Source organism: Hibiscus syriacus, unplaced genomic scaffold (genome assembly GCF_006381635.1).
Source record: "Hibiscus syriacus cultivar Baekdansim isolate YM2019G1 unplaced genomic scaffold, ASM638163v2 tig00110946_pilon, whole genome shotgun sequence".
Taxonomy (NCBI): Eukaryota; Viridiplantae; Streptophyta; class Magnoliopsida; order Malvales; family Malvaceae; genus Hibiscus; species Hibiscus syriacus.
In genome coordinates, this window is record NW_024062927.1 from 416,787 (window position 1) to 438,971 (window position 22,185).

Here is a 22,185-nt window from a genome sequence, read left to right on the forward strand (position 1 = left end):
GATAGTGATAAGAAAGAAGATGATGATATAGGTTCTTGTGTGTTTGATTTACGATAGGATATATGTTTTACATGACATGATATATATATGTTATATGGTATACGTGAGTACCTGTTAAGGTATATGTGAATGAGTATAATTGATTGACATGATGATATAATAACAAGTCTATCAGATATATAATATGGACATAAAAGATCATAGGAACAAGAGATAAGAGATATGAATGATAATAACAGTATATGAGTTGTAAGAAATGATTACTAGTAAATGTTTACATTATATGTTTATTGCCTCACTAAGTCATAGACTTAGCGTGTGATTGTTTCACACGTAGGTTACAGAAGTGAGAAGAGTAAAGAGCAATGTGGAGCAAGACAGGTCAGTTCCCTTTACCGAAGGTCAGATCAGAAGAAAGATGAATAATATGTATGTTAACAACTAAAGTTTTAGTTGGCATGTATTCAAAATAATGTATCGTATAAGCTCTGAATAATTTTATAAACGTTTTGAATAAGTTATATGTTATAAAAGTTTTAAATTATTCACTAATTTTTTACAAGCAAAAGTTTTGAAAAGTCAATGTGATACCTCGGACTCGGATCCGGGTTGGATACGGGTTGGGGGTGTTACAAGCACCCCCACTTCGAGAGCCATCACCCCATCGGGCCGATTCTATAGCTCGACACCCGGAGCCATCACCTGGTCGAGCCTCTTCTCCACCTCCACCATCACCTATTTCATCACATCATCGAGCCTCTTCTCCACCATCACCTCATAATAGGTGACCGGCAAAGTGGCTACGTCTATCTCCATCTCCCTGTTCTCTACCTCCACGGGATGAGTTAGGGGAGTTACGTGATGAGGTCGGTGTTTTACGTCATGAGGTCGATACTTTACATGAACACAATAGTGCATAGCATGATGAGGTTCGTTCTTTACGTAGTGAGGTGGATTTTTTACACGATGACAATGGTGCACTTCGTGGTGAGGTATCTACTTTACGTGACGAGGTGGCCGCTCTACGTGAGATTGTTTCATCGTTGTATAATGAAGTTCATACTCTACGCAAAATTTGTTTAATACAATGCAAATAACCTTTTTTCGGCATTATTTATTTATTTATTTATTTATTTACTGATTTATGTATTAATTTATTTTCAGCAGCCCGATAAGGTAGATGCTTTACGTCGGGTTTTTCTTGCACGACGGGGTTCACGCATCAGACGTCGTGCACGTGTCATTACGTCTCCGTTCACCCCACTAGTGCCAATACTCTGTAAGAATAAGCCCGATGCACCTATCATCATTCAAGAGGCGTCTCCTATCGTTCAAGAGGCCCCTCTCATCATCGAAGAAGCCCCTCCCACCGTTCAAGAGGCCCCTGTCATCGTTCAATTGGTTCTGCCCGTCGTTCAAGAGCCCGATTCACATGGCGTCATATGTCGATATATTGATAAACCCCCTCTCGTGCCCGATATGATGGATGCGAGTTGGCTTTTGTATGTGTTACTGGCCAGTACCATTCCTCAGGAGGAGAGGGAAACACTATTGGAAATAATTACGAATAATACCCTTTTGGCTAAGACCGCAATTAATTTTTATCTACATGAGCGGAGCAAGGGGTGTTATTCTGACCTATACCAAATCGACGATACATATCATTTGTTTCTTGATCGGTCTTGGTGGGGTATTTTATTAGGGGTTGAAGATAATGGTTATCTCGAAGGGGTGGTAAGTCTTATATTCTTCTTATATTGCATTTTGATTAATTTTTTTAAATTTATTAATAAATTCACTAATATATGTATTTTTTATAAAACAACATATTGATGCATGAGTGTCACATCTTCTAATAATAAGGAAATTGAAGAAAATAAAAAATACTCGATGGCCTATTATGCCGACGTCTTTTCACGCAACTCACTTGAAGGATCAAAGAGATGCTTCATATAAGTTGACTAATGAAAAAGCTAAACTTTATCCTGTATGGTGGGAGGTCGATAAGGTTAGTATTTATTTTTTTTGAATATTTTAAAGGTTTTCATAAATTTTATTTGATGTGCACAATTATTTATGATTGCAGGTGTTTATGCCTATTTTGGAACGTCGTCATTGGCTTCTCGTCGAGCTTCAGCTCCCATCCCTGAAGACAATGGTATATGACGACATGTTGAATTATATACCATTGTCTGATTTGAGAGATATTATTACAAAGGGATGGAGCGATCATTTGGCTAAATACTTGAATGCGCTTGATTATTGGACAAATTCTGGAAACAAGAAGCCAAAGAAGTTCAAAATTACAATGATCAGAGACAAGACTACGCCACAACAAACGTAGGGAGCCAGAGGGGATTGTGGTCCTCTCGTATGCTTGTGCTTGGAACTTTTGATGACAGGAAGTATACAGTATCTATCTCCCACAGATAGAGATAGAGCTGCAGTAGGCTTGTGGTTTCGGCATTATATGGCCAGATCGATATATGCGAGACGCTGCCTACCTGCATCCGCGTGCTGAAAGTTGTACATAAACAATTGGTAAGTTTGAGCAAGTGTTGTTATATGTACTCTTTAATTGGTTTGAAAATATTTGGTTAAGTACCTAGAATTCAGTAATTTGCCGTTTGTTGGTTTTAGATGTATAAAAAGTGTTGTTTGAGCAAATGTTTGGTTTCTCCAGGTTAATCCTGAAGTGAGCTGTGTGAAATGTATTTGTGCATAAACAACAGTCTGGGGTACAGTTTTTTTTCTTTGTTTAATTGAATTTTATATTGAAAGTTGATTTGTTTAATTGATGAGGAAATAAGATTTATTTTTTGATTAATTGATTTGTAAAAGTTGATTTGTAAATAAGAATTATTTTTTTGCTTGTTTAATTGATTTGTAAAAGTTGATTTGTTGTTTTAAAAATTCAATATGCATTAAGTTTGAAGGCAAAAAAGACATGTTGAAGGTACAAATTCGCAACGCGAAATAAGCGTTGCGATAGTCAAATTCGCAACGCGAAAGTCAAATTTGCAACGCGATTTTCGGTTTGCGAATTTGACTTTCGCGTCGCGAATTTGACTTTCGTGTTGTGAATTTAACTTTCGCGTTGATCGTAACATACAACATCAAGGTATATACAACATCAAACACATTCCAAGCTATAAATACAAGCTAAGGACACTTGAAGAAGCAAGAGAACAACTATCCAAAAAATCAAACACAAGAGAAAATCCCAACATGATAACAACTGAACAGATCATATCAATGTTCAAACTCAAGTTGTGGATTTTGATTTCTTTTTGCTTGGCACCATATGAGATTTGGATTTTGATTTTTTTTTGCTTGGCACCATATGAGCTTTGGATTTTGATGAGCATCGGAAGCATTTCGGACTTATGATTTGGGTGGTACTCAGAAGCATTTCGGACTTATTATTTTTGTTATTATTACAAGTTGTAGCCCTCAATTATCGGGATTTTTAGTTGCCATTTGTTGCATTTCTCGTATACCACCCAGATCATACGCCCGAAACGTTTCTGACGCTTTAAAGTTGACCAAAAAATACGATGGTCGGGATTTCCCTCGCGTTTAAAGTTGAAAAAAAACAATGGAAATTAGGAATAATTAATGATAACATGCATATTGGCTTGGGCTAATATTTATAGTGGAGCCGAAATTTATATTGAAATTCAAACTCAAATTGAAATTTAAATTCAAACTCCAATTACATATGAAATGAATTTGAAATGCAGTGTTAAATTGAACATGAAAATTGCATAATTGATTCATACTGTTAAGTAACACGCTTTATGAACCATCATGCTAAAAGACAATATTGATTGAGTTCAAAGCTGAGTTGTGAGTTGATGGGGTTGTCACACTTGTCACATGGTTGGAATAAAGTACTCATATGGAAGAGATAAATTGTTTTGTTATACACAGCCCATCTCATCTGAATGAAAATATACATACAATATAATCAAACCAAAACATACATACACAACAAATTTATACATAACAATGTTCAAATAATGTACCCACAAAAATGAAATTAATCCGATGAAAAAGGGTTATTTCTAACGAAGTCTGGAACATTATTTTTCCAAATAATGTACCCATAACAATGTTCAAATAATGTACCCACAACAATGTTTAATTGATTTATTGTTTAATTTTCAATCTGCATTATGTTGAAGGTAAAAAAGACATGTTGAAGGTAAATTCGCAACGCAAAATAAGCATTGCGATAGTCAAATTCAAAACACGAAAGTCAAATTCGCAACGCGAAAGTCAAATTCGGTTTGCGATTTCGCGTTGCGAATTTGACTACCGCGTTGCGAATTTGACTTTCGTGTTGATCGCAGTATACAATATCAAGGTATATACAATATCAAACACATTCCAAGCTATAAATACAAGCTAAGGACACTTGAAGAAGCATTAGAACAACTATCCAAGCAATCAAACACAAGAGAAAATCCCAACATGATAACAACTGAACAGATCATAGCAATGTTCAAACTCAAGTTACTAATGAATGTCTAACTAAAAATGTATGCATTCACACATAAAATACACATAATACAACGTTTGCATTTAAAAATCACCTAAGTTAATAAGTCCCAAAAGGTGAAGCCGGTTGTGATTGGGATTTTGATTGCGATTTTGATTTCCTTTTGCTTGGCACCATATGAGCTTTGGATTTTGATGAGGATCCATTTTTTGGTAGAGGAAAAGATGATTGTGATGGCACTGGTGATCCACAGGTCAACCTTGTATGACCACTTTCCTTGCACTGACTACATGTCGATATCCTCTTCTCTTCACCCTTAGACGGTATACGGTCGTGATTTTTTGGTTGGCCAGGTAGCCTGCTGTCCATGACTGGTGGCAAAACTGTTTGTAAGTCATCTGGTATGTCCCACTCAGAAGGATGTGGACATGGGTAGACAATCTCGGCATAAGTCTGTCGATATACTTCTGTAGTGTAGCAATCCATAACGTATGCGCTTGAATCATCTTGGTTTAGATGAAGAACAACTTTTATAACATGGCCACACGGATAACCAGATGTTTGCCATTTCTTACAACTACACGTCTTTGCATTTAGATCGACAAGCCCATTTAAGTTATTATCCAATACTTCAAGCAAAGTGTTTGAACATGGTTCAACTCTCCAGGACGTTGACTTCACAACACGTTTCGTTATCTTTTTTTTCAGTCCATGGTGTAACACGACGTTCCAATGTTCCTGTAAATTTAAATAAATAATACTTAGTAAAATATATGATAAGTTACAAATTTAAATAAATAATACCTGCATGGTTTCTTTTCTTGTAGTACCACTGTTGAATAGAGGCTCGAAAAAACTCCATTAACATAGTAATGGGTAATTTCCGGGAATGACGACTTAGAGCGTTAATTGATTCTGCACTATTAGACGTCATGAAACCATATCTTGCTCCAAGTTGATGTACTCTTGACCATCTTTCAAACCCGACATCGTCTAGTGGTTGAGCACATTGAGGCAAAACGCGTCTTAAACAATTTATATGCTTATTAAAATCCACTTCCCGATAAGCTTTTATAGCCTTCCAGTATGTTCATTTGTGATTTTTTATACCAGTAGACCTTGATTTTAGATTTCTGTACAAATAAACACCACAAAGTCCATGAAAAGCATATGAGAAACACCTTCTAACACCGTTGTCAATTGAGTTTGCCCTATCGGATATGATTGTCAGATTGCTAATAGGACCTATGCAATCCCTAAGATTCCCCATAAACCATGTCCATGAATAAGATGTTTCAGATTTGCCAAACCCGTAAGCTATTGACAGTATCCCATTGTTAGCATCCATGGCTACTGCTAATAAGTTTAATCCAAGGTATCGACCTTTCAAATGTGCTCCGTCAACTATAATAATTGGGCGCATGCAAGTAACAAACGAATCTACAAAATCATATACACAAGAAATATAATCATTTAAATGTGAAATGCATGCAACTAACAAAAACGAGTCAACAAAATTATAATGATTTACTAATCGCAGCACCAATGGCGATAAACAGCAACTCAAAGCGTCCATCTCTATCTGTTTTGATATGAGTTACCGACCCAGGATTTTTCAGCTTTAAATTGTGACAATAAGCCGGCAGTTGGGCAAACGATGCTTCTGGTGACCCCCTCAACAATTCCAAGGCATAACATTTGGCTCTCCAAGCTTGAGAATATGAGATACTAATCTTGAACCGAGCATTCATGTCAATCATAATTTCATGTCCCCGATATACCCTTCCATTCAAAAACATTAACTCAGCCAGAAAACCACCCAACACCTTTTTGTTTGCCTATCTATGGTGAGGAAAAACTTGGGTTCTTGAACATGTATGTTTATCAATAAAAGTCCTAACTTGAAACATTTCGCAATCTTTTATCCTCTTTGAAATCATACGCCACGTACCGTTTTTGTCAATCATACACCTTGTTTCGAAACTATCTTTGCTTGATTTGTTAACTCTTAGTTGATAGCCATCTTCCACACATTTCGTATACAAAGCTATCTTCAAGTCTTCCTTTGTATCAAAACAATCATCTTTCTTGATACGAATAACTTTTGTGTAACAATCAACTGATATCTTTACCAACTCTTCTTCCGGTATCTGAAGTAATTCTGGCATATTCCAGTTATACTCCCGTGACATTTTCTTCTTTTTCCTTTCTTCGAGGACTTCTTCTTCTTCTTCTTTTTCTTCTTCAGGGTTATATGAATTACAGAATGGATGTTCAACATGTTCATTCACAGTCGTAACTTCCTCCTCATTATCATCAACAACATCTTCCTCGACAGCGGCTGTTTCATCATCAAAATTCGGGTATTGACCAATATCAAAATCATTACATGCAGGGTCTGTTTCTTCTTCCATCACATCATCAAAATCTGAGTATTGACCAAGATCAAATTTCAAATACTGACTAGTACTCACAATTTTTTCTGTTGGCTCATAATCGTCTAACTGGTCAATACGAAAACTGGAATTTGGTGCTGAAAGTTGATTGGGATTTGGATTAGGAAAAGGATGTGGGCTTTGAGATTGTGTTTGATATTGTGTTTGGTATTGGAAATGTGGTGAAACAAAATTTTCTTGGTGATGAAATTGTGGTGGAACCATTAAATTTTGGGTTGAAGAACTTAGTTGATTACTACCCGCTACTGACCCAACTTCACTACTTCTAGGTTCAACAACATACAATGTAACATCATCTTCTTGCGAACACTAATGTAAGCAATGAATCGTTCAACATCTTCATTGTCGGTTAACAAATAAACTTTATCTTTTCTCAGATAAGATAGCCTAAATCCACTTAGAGGCTCTAAATTCAATTTCTTTGCAACACGTAACATTAGAGTTTCATAAGTTAACTTTTTTAATGACAGTTTTAGTTGAAGATTCATGGGTAAAGGCACATATTGTAAAACACCATGAACATTCTCCCATGACCCTCCAAAACACAAATCTATCCAAACATGATCAACATTAGATGATTTCATTCTAAAAATTGTAAATTAATTTACTAAACAAACGAGCTATAAACTAGATATCATCACTAACTTAGACAAAAACATACCTTTATTAAGTTGATAGTTGATAATTTGGGAGAGAAATCATTGAAAAATTATATAGAAATTAAATTATGTAAAAAAAATAGAGATGGGGAAGGATGTCGTTGGATATAGGAACGGATGTCGCCGGAGAGAGTGATAGATGGAAATGGAATGAATTGCGATTTAGGGATTTAGGTTATGAGTTGTTGCTGCTGCGTTGTTATATACCAAAAAACATTTGTGTTGCGAAACTAAAACCTGTTGCGAATTTGAAATTCAGTTGCGAATTTGACTTTCGTGTTCCGAATTTGACTATCGCGTTGCGAAATTGGAAACTGGGTTGCGAATTTGTTTGTCATTTTGGCAAATCTAAAAAAAATTGGTTAAATTCGTATATTATAAGGCATTTTTATTTTTTCCTTTTAGTATTAAACTTGCAAATTCTACTAATTTGGCCCGAGGATCCTGACGACTTTTGTTTTGTAGTTTGGATTATAAAATTGATTCTAGCGATCATTCAAAGATTTTGGATTTGGAATTTTCGACCTACTACTGTAAATATATAAGACTTCAATATTAGATAAAAATTTATAAAATAGACATTACAATAATCAAAATAATCTTAATTATTTAGTTTTAAACAATATGGGATAAATATAAAGTAATATATATATATTTAGAATTTTCTTAACTTATTGACAACATACACCCTACAGACGCAACAGCTAGAACCCAAGTGAGATGATAAGGGCTCATACATACCTCAACCAATGGTAAGGGTTTGATTTTTGTTATGGGTACATACATTCGATTTTATGTTACAAGTATAAACTTTTATGAAGTTACATAAAAAATTAGGAATTCCAAAAATATCTAAATTATATGAAAAATTAAAATTCCCAACATCCACTTGGTCGGTCCATCATGAAAACTTAAACTTTTCAAGAGATATAACTGCCCCCGACACCTTCTTCGTTCTTCTTAAAAATTTAAAATTTCTCGAACATCCTAAAAATTTAAAAATTTACATTAGTTTCCAACACCCTTCTATCCATAGTAAAGTATAAACTCACGTAAATTGTATAGATACACACAACTTATCAAACAACCACTCCTAATTATAAGATTTGATCAAAGATTTTTTGTATTGAAATTTGGCTTTGATTATATTAAAAATTGTGAGGGGGAAAGTTGCTCTCAAAGCTTAACAAATGGCCTGGAATTCTGTTCTTATTATTACTTTTCATAGGCATTGGGACCACAATGACAAAGCAGTCAACTTTATTTCAAACCCTAACCCTAATCCTAATTTCTTAACCAATAGAATATATGATTAGGCTTAGGTTATTAGCAATTAGCTTTGGGGATTTGTCAAATATCCAATTTGTCGATACATAAGTATATGATTAGGCTTAGATTATTAGCAATTGGGATTGGGGTTTGTCAAATACCTAATTTGTCAAATATATGGGCTAATTGCAATATAAGTCACTAAACTATAACTTGATTGGTAAAGTACACTAGAGTACACTGAGCTATTTTAAAATTATCATTTTGGTCACTAAATGTTTTGAAATTACAAAATAGTTATTAAAGTTTTTGAATGATTATAAAACAGTCACCGTGATGTTATGCTACTAATAATAATAATAAAGTTTGATAATTTTAAAGGTCAATTTATAACAGTTTGATAAAATTTAATTACTTTATAACATTTCAATGAATTTAATATCCAATTTGTAACGTTGTGGTGGTCATTTTACAATTTCTAAAATTTAGTGATCAAAATGATTATTTCAACAAAGTTCAATGGCATTTAATGTACTTTACCCAATTTAAATTGGATCCTAAACATCAATCCTCGTAATTTTAACGGGTTTATCTCGGAGACTTGCAAATATACTTTGCTTTATATTCGAATTAACATTAAACACTTTGAACTGACAATTAAGTTCATGAAATAATTTGATTTGAGTATTAACCATTAAGTGAATGTTGATCTATTTAAATGTTCAGAATTCGAGCAGCGATATCTATAGGATGTATGTATGTTATCAATAGATTAAGAAAATACTAAACATATATTATCTTATAATCACTACATATTATTTAAAAAATAATGATTTATTATATATATATATATATATATATATATATATATATGGCCACCCAAGGACATTCAAATGCCTTATAAAATCTAGCAATTTATTTGATATTATTACGGAGAGAAATCTAAATTCCAACAGAGAAATGGGAGGTGAAATCTGCGGGAAAATGAGGTGTGGGGCATTGAAAAAGCTCTCAAATTCATGGAGGAAGATGGAAATGAGTGTCAACGATGCAGTTTCAAAGAGCAAAGTTGGCAAGTTCTTCAAGCTCGAAGCAAGGAAGACTTGTTTCACCAAGGAGCTACGAGCTGGCACTGCAACTTTCCTAACAATGGCCTATATCATCACCGTCAACGCCACCATCATCGCCGACTCCGGCGGCACATGTTCTGTGGCTGACTGTACGGCTCCGGCGAACCAAAATGCTTCACTGGATTGCATGTTGAAGCCCAACATAGGGTATGAAAACTGTGTTTCGAAAACCAAGAATGATCTCGTTGTTGCCACTGTTTTATCAGCCATGGTGGGTTCTTTTGCAATGGGGGTTTTGGCCAATCTTCCATTGGGATTAGCCCCTGGGATGGGACCTAATGCTTACTTGGCTTATAACCTGGTGGGGTTCCATGGATCAGGGTCCATATCATACCGAACCGCCATGGCAGTGATTCTGGTTGAAGGCTGTGTTTTTCTTGCAATATCAGCAACAGGGGTTCGAGCCAGGCTAGCCAGGCTCATACCTCAGCCAGTCAGGCTAGCCTGTGGTGCAGGCATCGGGCTGTTCATTGCATTCGTGGGGTTACAAGTACACCAAGGTGTTGGCCTTGTTGGACCTGACCCAACCACATTGGTCACCGTCTCGGCTTGTGCTGAACTAGACCCTGGTTCTGGCACTTGTTTAGGGGGCAAAGTGAAGAGCCCCACGTTCTGGTTAGCCATGGTTGGGTTCCTGATGACTTGTTATGGGCTAATGAAGGATGTTAAAGGAGGTATGATATATGGTATTTCATTTGTTACATTAGTTTCTTGGATTAGAGGTACTTCCTTCACAGTTTTCCCTGAAACTCCACTTGGTGACACAAACTACAACTACTTCAAAAAAGTTGTTGATTTTCATACAATACAGTCCACTGCCGGCGTGATCAGTTTCCGCCACTTCAATCGATCCGAAGTTTGGGTTGCATTAGGGACATTGTTGTATGTCGATGTGCTCGCCACGACCGAAACTTTATACACAATGGCCGAAATCGGGGGTTTCTTGGATGACAAAGGGAGTTTTGAAGGTGAATATCTAGCATACATAGTTGATGCTAGTTCAACAATTATTGGATCCGCATTAGGGGTCTCTCCGGTAGCCACTTACGTCGAATCATCAGCCGGTATAAGAGAAGGCGGTCGGACCGGATTAACTGGCGTCATTATCGGTTCGTATTTCTTCTTGTCGATGTTTTTCACGCCGTTGTTGACGAGTGTGCCGCCGTGGGCGATTGGACCTTCTTTGGTGATGGTTGGGGTGATGATGATGAAAGTGGTGAAAGATATTGATTGGGGGAACATGAAAGCGGCAGTGCCAGCATTTGTTACAATGTTGATCATGCCATTGACATATTCTATAGCAAATGGTATCATTGGTGGCATTGGGGTATATTTTGCTCTTAGTTTATATGATTTGATGTTGGGGTTTATCAGATGGTTGAATAAGATGAGGAGAATGGTGATGAAAGAACAGAATCAAGTGTCGGCTGCTGCATCAAATGGGGTTGAAATCATTTGAATTTGTAGAGGGAAAAGATGGTCAGCGTTTTGTTTATGATGAAGCAATTTTCTTGTGAAAATTCATATGTATACATATTGCTTTTTGCAGGAAAATTGTGTTGTAATATCTTATATTAGTACTGGTAGTTTGTCATATAAAAGAAGCTTCGTTTATTATTAATTAGATTGATAACCAAAAAAGGAAAAAAAAACTTTGTTTTCTCTCTTTCCGATGGCTCCAATATCGCCGGACGGTGGACATAACTCGACCTTTCCTTCCCCTCCTACTGTTTGGTGTGAAAACTTACTGACCTGGCCAGTTTTTCTTCTCTTTCTTTCCTGTTTTCTTTTTCCAATTTTCGACAAGTGGTGACGAAGGTGGATGATGGGACTTCGATGGCATGGCTATTCGGTCACTCCAATAAGCCTTTGCGGCTCTTTCTCGTCACTTTTGATGCTCTGCTCTGATCTCCTCTCTAATTAGAATCGTCATTTTTCACGATAAACATAATTGTCCCAACGAGATGATGATTGTAGTATTAAATTGCAATATTGCAATGACCTTAAAAAAATATTACGAAGCAGTCATTATGCTACATTACAGCCGCAGCCACAATTTAATATTATGACAATGATCTACTTCCTTAGACGGTCCTTGTGGCATACCCTCTGTTGTTTAAATCTTTGTTGAAGATCCTTGCTATCCTTGAAATTTCGTTGGTGATCAGGACCCCCTCCCTTCGGAAGGGAGAAGCCTTCTCCATTAGAACTTTCCCCACATCGAAACCCTTAGTCTCATCGGCAAAGCTTTCCTTTATGTTCCGATCGACAAAAGTCTTTTCATGTTCATATATATATGATGATGAAATAAACGGTGCAACATCGACGGCAATAAAAGGAGTAAATGATTCAAGATCCAACCAATAGCTCTGATTGCAAGTAAATGAATGGGGTTAACGAAATCCCAGGATAAAACATAATCAACAATTTTCTGAATCACAACAATGGTGAAATCCTAACCCTCGTTTTCCAATTGATTACAGGTTTCATTAAAATGTTAAAATTACACTCTACCTTTCTTTCCTAAGTGCCCCGTCTTCCGCTTGTGACGACTGAAATCCGACACGAAACGAAATGTCTGGCCGCAGCCTTCCTCAGCGCATACATAAGGACGAGCACCTGTGTGAACCCTAATATGTTCGGTTCGAGCCCATGCCCACTTGAATGTCATTTTGCAGCCCTTCCATGGACATTTAAGAGGCCGGTCATCTAAATGAACCCGACGATGCTGAACCAGATATTTGTGTGAGAAGAACTTCTTCCCGCACCCTTTGACGGGACAAATGTTTCTTTTGTGCACGAGCAGCGCTTGTTTTGAGCCGAAACTCATCGAGCAGCCTTCGATGTCACACTGATATTCAGTTTCTTCATTTCTTACTTTTGCAGCATTGTGACCAGCTTGAGTTTTCGAATTTGAAGTATTCTCCACTTTCTTCTGAATGGATTGCTTCTTCTCTTTCGGTTTTGTTTCCAGATCTTTCAGAGGCTTTCGGCTTCTTTTCCTTAGGCGTGTGCGCGGTCCACCTTCAGTCTCATCTTCATCAGATGAATCACACTGTCTAGCACTATGCTTAATTTTGGTGCTCCGATTTCGAGTAGTCTTTTGTTTCACTTGCTGAGAGACTACTTGTTTTGTTGACGACGTTTCACTTGTTTGACATTCCGTGGATTTACTTGTTTTACTTTTCGTGGTGTTGCGGCTTTCCTTTTTCCGCTTCTAAGATTCTTATTTGATGGATGAGAAGTATCATCCGACGAATCATCTGAAACTTCATCTTCCCTCTCAACAATCTTGGTTTGCTTGCTTCTCGGAATTCTCTGATGTTGCTGAAGAGAACTGTCATCCGGAGAATCAGATGAAACTGCATCTTCCATCTCGGCAATCTTGGTTTGCTTATTTCTCGGAATTCTCTGAGGCTGCTGAAGAGACCTGTCATCCGGAGAATCAGATGAAACAGCATTTTCCCTCCCAAGAATTTCAGTTTGCTTACTTCTCGGAATCCTCCGAGGCTGCCGAAGAGGACTATCATCTGGAGAATCAGATGAAACTGCATCAAGCCCGGTTATCTTTCTTCTACAGCTCCTCCTACTACTAAATTTGGCTGCTTTGCTACTAGGAACCCTCCGATGCTTCAGTTTAGGATTATCCTCGACTGAATCGTCTGAAAACACATCATCTCTTTCCATGAACTTCATTTGCTTGCCTCTTGGAATCCTCCTAAGCTGATTCTGGGCATCGTCATCCGAAGAATCATCATCTGACATTGCATCATCACTCTCAAGAAACTTTCTTTGTTTGTCTTTACGCGTTCTTCTATACAGCTTAAGGGAATTATCTGCTCGTGAATCATCTGAGACTGTCGCATTCCTCTTGCGTGACTTCATTTGCTTGCCTCTTGGAATCCTCCGATGCTGCGAATGAGAAATTTCTTCTTGTTCATCATCAAACACATCAGTTTCTCCATCCGAAAATTCGTCCCGCCAGCTTCTAGGAACTCTCTTAGGCCGCTTAAGAGAACTTTCAACGAGTGAGTCTCCGGAAACTTCATCTTCTTCAATAAACTTGCCATGTTTGCCTCTGAAATTGCTCTGTTGCTGCAGATGGGTAGAATCCTCTTCAACATCCTCTGATTCTGCGTCATCTCTTCCAACAAATTTTACGCCCCTTTTCCTCGAGAGATTCCATTGCCGCAGCAGAGAATTATCTTCGAGCAAATCACATGAAATTGCCTCTCGTTTTTTGACCAGTCTAGGTTTCTTGCCTCTAAAAACTACCCGTTGCTGCCTAAGAGAACCACCATCCAACGAATCATCAGATACTGCACCCTGCAGCTCAATGCCTTTCACTTTCTTGTTAGCTGCAATCTCCTCCCTCTTTTTTCTCTTCCTATTAACCACCTTTGCTGTTTTAGCTTTCCGGACATTTTCCAGTTTCCTCTCAACATTTTCATCCGAAGTTGCTGAAGCATAAAAGTTTCTTTCTTGCTCTTGGTACTCAGGATCCCTTTGTGCTAAAAATGGATGTACCTGATTCGACATCCAAACTTTACCACACCATTTTCCAGCCAGTACTTTTCTCGATCTGCTGGACCTCCTCCCATACACGTTCAACTTCATCGGGGAGTTAGAAGCAGAACAACGGCCAAACGCAGTGTATATAACACAACTGTATGGCATCTGCTTACTGTATAGTGTAGAACGGCTAAGATTGGCACTATAAAATAGGTTTATACCGAGCTTTACTGCCCAGTCCCCATTCCCAGGTATAGCATCCTCACTGTCAAGAGCAGACTGGATCTGTTCTTCATCATCTTTAGTAGCATCCCCATATAAGATGTCATTCCAGGGATGATCAATTCCAAGTTCTTCAGCCACCAACTTTGCTTCTGCTTCTATTTTCGGGTACTCTGCATCGTTTCATACATAATTCTTGTAATCGACAGGAAAGAAAGAACCTAAAATAATTAATTGCTAGAAATGTTAATTAGGTATATGCAAAACATGCACATAATAATAATCTGTAACATGAGACTTTTTCCAGGCCCAGAAAAAAAGGTTGAAATTTGAAGAAGCAAGTCAAAGTACAAGTTGCCTGGTGCATGGCGCCTCGCATTGATTATAAAATAGAGATCAAACCTTTTATGATTCCCTTCCATGTGTATCGATAATCTCAACATAAAAGAATGGATCCGTATTTACTATTACCTACTCGACATATTTACACATAGTGACGTCCAGAAAAGAGGGTTGCATATGATATAGAAACTCAAGGAAATGCAGATTAATTCCCGGAATGTAGTATCTCCAGAATTTTTATTTTATTAATTTTCTCCCTTTTAGGAAAGGGTGAGGAAGCGAAGTGTGAACTGATCCGAAAAATATTGATTTGCTTATATTGCATACCAAAATATACCTGGATGACAAAGGAGAAATACATGCACTCCTCCTATTTGGCGAAGTTGATGTTCCACTTCTACAGCATGCTCGAGACAGAAGACATGCATTTGAGAAGAATCTTCATCCGATCTTTGAACAAATGGAATATCAGCATTCCTCATTGCTACAGCCTTGCTAAACCTCATTTTCTCTGTGCTGTGAGTGGCTGGAGAATAACTTGGATTGGCATGTGATGCTGTGCTTTGATCTTTAAACTTGTCCTCCAAACCATTGGATCTTCCTGAAATAAGATCAGTTTTAAACTCGACAGAAGGATCAAATGTTTGAGGGCTCTGATTCTTGACGTCAACTCTTTCAGATCCAAGTTTGGAAAAGCAATGACTAACATGGAGAGGAGCTTCCTCCTCAGAATCCACTGTTGTTAATGAGGGATTGTGACTCTTGTTTGGATCATCAGGAGATAAACCAGAATCATTACACTGAAATTTCCTTACAGGGGAAACATTTGCAGAGTGTATCTTTGTTGCATCACGAAAGACGGTAGCATCTGGTTCAGCATGATCTTCTTCAGAATCAGATGAATTTCCATAAGTTGAAGCCAATAGACCAAGAGCAGAAGTCTCTCCCCATTCTACAGTATCTTCCACCATTTGGTTACTCCAGTCTCCTGTCTGAAACTTCGAGTCAACAGACTGAACAGCGACATCATGAAAAGAATTTGGAACACATTTATTCATTCTATCTGTAATGGAAAGGGGGAAAAAGGATCATCATGTTTTTATTAAATCTTCAGTAAAGGAAATAGCAGAAAGCTCTTTAATAAAATATTAATTCCAGAAGCCCGGATAAACATGCTGATCTGTAGACAACATATGATCAATCCAGATATCATACAGCATAAGAAGTTTGACTCAAAACATGAAAGCTATTGCATCATATTCAAATGCAAGTATATAAGAAACCAATCGACTCAATGTCCCAAGCCCACTGACACAAGACTAAACATGAAACCAAGACATCAAGTCTCATAACCTTATTTGAGTTATCATATCTCTATTACACTTTGGATATAACATCTCGTAGGATGCCGATGACATGCAGCCAGATGCCAAGCTAGTCTACTTACAATCATTAATCAGACTGCTTATATGCATCATAAAGACAAAGCTATCGTCCCACAAGCACAAGGAATACATTATACATTAACAGAAATGAAACAATATATATACATGTAATCACATGAAGATCAGATGATAAAAGAAAGTTTCCATATATAACCTACTTGTACAAGGGTTTTGCTCGGAAGTGATTGCATCACCATGAGCAGCATTGAACCCATCGCGACTTTCTCCAGAACCAAAAGTCCAATCACTGAAAAAGCTACAGTCTGCTGAAATGAGGTACCTAGCTGCTTGGTCCGTTGGTTGAAGAACAGCAACACAAGCAAAGCACAAAATTCCACATGTGACACATGAAAACAGCTTCTGATCTGGCAATGCACCATCTCGAATGGCACCATCTCTTTCCATGATTGTGCACAAAGTCTGCGAAGGAAGTCTATACGAATAATCATTTCCACTAAAAGAAGAATCCCGGTTACCTTCATATATAGATTCTAGTTTTCCTTTTACCGAATAGAAACCTTTTATTCCCTTGATTTCTTCATTCCCAGCAAGCATGGTCTCATCAGAGCCTACGTCGTTGGATGATTTGACTGTACCCTTGTAGTTGCATAAACCAAGTGACATCCTTGGGTTTATTCTTAATTTGGATGCAACTCGTAAATCTGAACAAAGAGAAATGTCAGAAGAACTTTTGGGAAGTAGTACCACAGAAGATCCTTTTCGAAGAATATGAAGTAGTTTATTGTTCTGTATTATATCCTGCACAAATAATTCTTTAACCAAGTTTTCTCCTTCACTTTTTTTCTTATCCTTTAGTCGAGAACTCTTTGGTTTAGCACTGATGCTCATAGGTATCCTGCAAGGAGAAACCTAACGAGAATGAGGAAAAAGTGCACAATATAAGTTATCATTCTTTTGGTATAAATTTTGAATTTGCCAATAGATATTCACAGATTTTTATCCATTCACAATGTACGGACATTAACTTCGTAACAAGGACTAATAAAACTAAAGGAAGTACGTTTCTTAGACTCTTTGATATTCTAATATAAAGTTATTCGGACTCGGGTGTGACTGTCTGATATGAGCATGTATTTAGCACAGGCATGGACAGATTTTTCTAAGCTTTTCCACGTGTCATACACAGTCAGACGGGTCTGCTACTCTTTATAAAATCAAAATGGGGTTCAAAGGGTTGCCTAATTTTGGAAAGCGATTTTGCTAACACTTTGGATTGGATTAAAAATCCAGGCTTTTGTCCTGCCTTGTTTGAGCCTCTAGTGAAAGAGAGAGTTTCGGTTGTGTTGGACCGCAATGTGATTGTTAGACTAATTCAGAGAAATGCAAATTGGGAAGCTGACAAGTTAGCTAAGTCGGGAATTGGTTAATTGGGTTTAGTTTTGGCCCTGCTGTTTTTGTTTTGTTGTTTGTCATTGTTGTTGAGTTGGTATTTGTTCCTACCTTGGCTGCCTGTACTCTTTGCTGTACTTGGGTGTTTTATTTTGAATTTAGGTTGTACTAAAGTTTTCTTCAATAAAATTTAGAGGTACTCTTTTCCTCCTTCCAATGTTCGTTGAGATACCCTTTTGGTATTTCGACGGATATGAAGGGGGGTTTTAATGAGACCTCCCTTTCTTATCAAAAAAGAAAAAGAAAGAAAGATGAGGAGTCGAAGCAATATAGTTAAATCTAATATACCAATTTTGACCACATATACGGGAAAATGGCAAGACATAGTCGTACTCTGCAATTGCTAGGGAAAACTAGCTTATTCATGACTAAGAGCAACAAAGCAGGAAAAAAAAACATTAAAAAATAACAACAAAAGTTCCAATCACGACCAAGAGCAAGAAATGTGCAGCTAGTCGTTTAAATTCCACATGCATATTAACATGAGTTGCAATAATGTTTACAGTAAAAGCAGCAACTTGTAAGAGTTCCAGCTATATTTGATTGAGAAGGCAGAATACATCAAGAAATGAAGAAACCCGAGCGTCAGATAAATCATACTGGTTTTACAATAGACACGAGTCACATACCTAGAACACAATTCAAGTGCAAGATCATAAAGCAACTGGAAATGAGAGACCATTGGAGGGTAATTGATTGAAGCCCTTCGAATAGCAGCATCTCTGGCCACTCTCAACCATTCTGGGGTTGCAATATTAGCCGCCTCTCCGAAGTTAAATCCTAATGGCAAAAACGTATGGATGAAATCAGTTCCCTACTAAAAATGTAACTATATAAATTCAAAGGTTTCTCACCATGACTGAACCCTGAATGATAGGCTCTCGGGAAAGTGACAACAAACTCCCCAGCATTTTGCACTAACCTGATTACAGAATACTGTTAATGTCAGAAAGTGATAGATAACCATCCCTCACCGAGACATTATGAGAATAGATTCCAGTTTAAAGTATTTCAAGGGAATTTCTCAATAGGACATAAGGATGGGGCATAAATTTAATAAAAAGAACAAAAATAGCAATCAAATACTTAAGAATGAAAGAAAAATGAAAAGGAAGCCGAAATATGTGCAGTGTAAAGATCACAAGTAGTAATTTAGGATGTGAACTGAACCTAAGATTACTCGATAGTGCAAAAGAATATGGGGTAACTTCACCTGCAGCATGGTATTCCAGCCTGAACAAATACTTCAGGAGACATCACTGTGGTCTTCTCACCAAGAGTAGAAAAGGTAACTAACACAAAAAATTAAAATGAAATCAGTTCAATTGGTATATTTGTGAAAATATACAACATCAGTACCATCACTTAAATACAAGGGATTGAATCAATTTTCTAGTTAAGCCAGACCAAGTCGCATAGAAACTTCATGGAATAAAATTAACCTGATCCAAAATGGCAATTCTACACTAGATAGTCAAAAAGTTCTATTCTAATCATCTGCTACACTCCCAAGTCTTTAACCTAATTGAATTTTAAGTGCTACAACTTCAAAGTATACAGGATACACGTAAAAGAGGACAAGACATGATGCAAATTAATTGCATAAGCCATAAACACTGTCTTCATGAATATATATATATATATATATATATATATATATATATATATATATATATATCTGGCCCAGACTCTATTCTCATAACTAACCCATACACACAACTCCCAGAAAGGACATAGAAGACAGTTTGTTCTTGTTAGATTAGATAATGCTAACAGATAATTAGAACCACTTAAAAAGCTATATTGACACTGTTGAACAATAATTCAAACTTGAGCACCGTGTTTATTTACTAAATTCTTCCGTTGCTCAAAATAGTCTATCTCACCAATGATATCCTATGTGGGCTACTACTTACATATGCAGAGGCCACACAAAGTATTACATTTTTACATGTAGCAAGCAAAGAAACAGAGGAGAAATAAGTAATAGTTCACTAAACTCACCAAGAGGATTGAATCCCCTTCATCGAAACACAATGAAACTGGTAATTAAGACCTCTTTAATAACTCCATTGACACAGTCCAACAAAAAGTCAAATTTGAGCATAGGCTATAAAGTTAGTGCCTCCTTCACTCAAACTAGTCAATCACGCTAATGTTATCCTATACGGACTACTACTTACATATGGACTACTCTTCTCCATTGACACAGAAAAGCTCTGTTGACCCATTCAACAAGAAGTCAAAGTCAAGTTCCTGGTCTATTAAGTTAATTCTTCATTTTTCCCAGACTAGTTGATCTCTACATCGGTACCCTATGTGGGCTACTACTTACACATGCAGAGACAACACAATATATTTCACATGTAGCTAGCCAAGAAACAGAGGAAACACAATCAATAGTTCACTAAAGCTCACCAAGAGGATTGAACTCCCCACCATAGCCCTCAACCCTGACCACCTCCTCGAAAGCAACTGCGGCTTCCCTAGGAACACCATACCAAGTCTTCCCAGCTCCCATATGCAAGTAATTCAAGCTATGCAAGTCATGATCCTCGACATGCCAAGCGAACCAACTGAACAACATTGCAATGTACACCATAGGAGAAGTAACCCCCGGAATCTCCTCCTTCATGAACCTTAACAATGACCCTTTGGCCCTCGAAACAGATCTCATATTCCAAGGCGTTTCCCCCACCGTAACCCCTTCCCCTTCCCCTGCTTCTCTCCCTCTCCCACTGCTCTTCTTTGAGCTCAAAGGCACGAAAGCCGAACCAGGCATGTCGTTAGCATACTCAACCATGGAGGGTTTATCAACCGTTGCTTTCCAGAAAAATGTTTCGACTTCTAAAGCCGAAAGGCTACCCTTTTTGCTGTGTTTCTTCAAGTAATTCCTTTCGAAACTCTTGGCTTTCGCTTCGAATTCTTGGAAAGTGTAATACTCCCCACTTTGCCATACGGGTTTCTGAACAGGTCGGTGCTTCCTGGGGCAAAACCCGATCTGCTGCTGCCGGGTAGTGAATGTAGGTGCTGGCTTCGAATCTGGGCTTGCATTAGCTGCAGAACGAGCCAAAAGTGAACGGTTGAGGTTCCCAATTGCAGTCTTTTTAGGAGCAGGTGGCACTGGGGGTATGATTTTGCAGATTCCATACTGGGAAGCCTCCTTTTCGATCTTGGAAATGTATGCAATCGGATCTTGAAACTCTGATAAAGTAGGCCTGTACTCTGGAGCTAAAGGCATGGATTTCAGCCATGGAAACACCTCTTGACTTTGCTCTAACGAGTGAGCCATGAGAATGAAGAGCAGTAAATCTCTGTGTGAGTAAGGTTTGGGAAATCATTGAAAGAAGCTCATATCATGAAAGCTCACTAGAAAAAGAAATACAAAACAAAAGGGGCTTCAGATTCTTCCTAAGCTTCCATTTCCTTTGCTTTTTTTATATTCTGGGAAATGGGGATTTTTTTTCTTTTCTACTGTCCTCTGTTTTTTTTTATTAATTTTATGAATAACAGAGGAAGAGGAAGGGACAGAGATGCAAAGCAAACTAAACTACGGGCAAGTGGATGAGATGTGAGGTTTTATTCTGGGTTTGGACTAAAACACTCAAAGTTGTGAAAATGACAGCCATTTTCTTTTTATTTACCTTCCTGCCACTATCTCTTTCTTTAATCTTTAATAAATTTAATCACTCAAGTTGTAGGAGTTACAAACTAATCATTAAACTATCAAATTATTACAAAATGATCACTTCATGTTATAAAATAATGACAAATTTTGATAAATTTTAATATTACAGTGTAACAGTTCAATAAATGTAATGGCTATTTTGTAACTTTTAAAAGTGTAATGGCTAAAAGTATTACTCAAGTGTAGTTTAATGACAATTCCATGTATTTTATCCTTTTAAAATAAACAATAATTTTCTTTGGGCGAATACTGACTAGTGACCGATAGAATATAGAAACAATGGGTAAACTACTTTATTTGGTCATTTTTTTCTCTTATTTTTTGTTTTGGTCATCCAGTTATATTTTAAAATAGTATATAAATTTTATGTTTTGTTAATATTTCGGTCCTCCATGGTTAAATCTAAAGTTGACTTAACAAAAAAATTGCGATATGATATAATAATTAGTCCTAAAAAAAATTATATATTCTATCAAATTGATCATAATTTAAAATAATTATATAATTCTTCAATATTCAAATAAATATATTAATTGATTCTCCTTTTT

The 22,185-nt window shown here is 37.1% G+C and overlaps 1 protein-coding gene and 1 pseudogene across 1 annotated transcript; one reads left to right on the forward strand and one right to left on the reverse strand.

The window, feature by feature from the left end:
- The first annotated feature begins 9,829 nt into the window (after window positions 1–9,829).
- Window positions 9,830–11,629, forward strand: LOC120148062 (adenine/guanine permease AZG2-like). The gene has a single exon (XM_039161254.1). The coding sequence runs from the start codon at window positions 9,849–9,851 to the stop codon at window positions 11,475–11,477; it is 1,629 nt and encodes a 542-aa protein (XP_039017185.1). The 5' UTR covers window positions 9,830–9,848; the 3' UTR covers window positions 11,478–11,629.
- A 737-nt stretch (window positions 11,630–12,366) lies between these two features.
- Window positions 12,367–21,445, reverse strand: LOC120148060 (annotated as a pseudogene).
- Window positions 21,446–22,185: the final 740 nt, after the last annotated feature.

Bases quoted from the DNA above. Each gene is read 5' to 3' on its own strand.
- LOC120148062 (XM_039161254.1), top strand. From the start codon at position 9,849: ATGGGAGGTGAAATCTGCGGGAAAATGAGGTGTGGGGCATTGAAAAAG.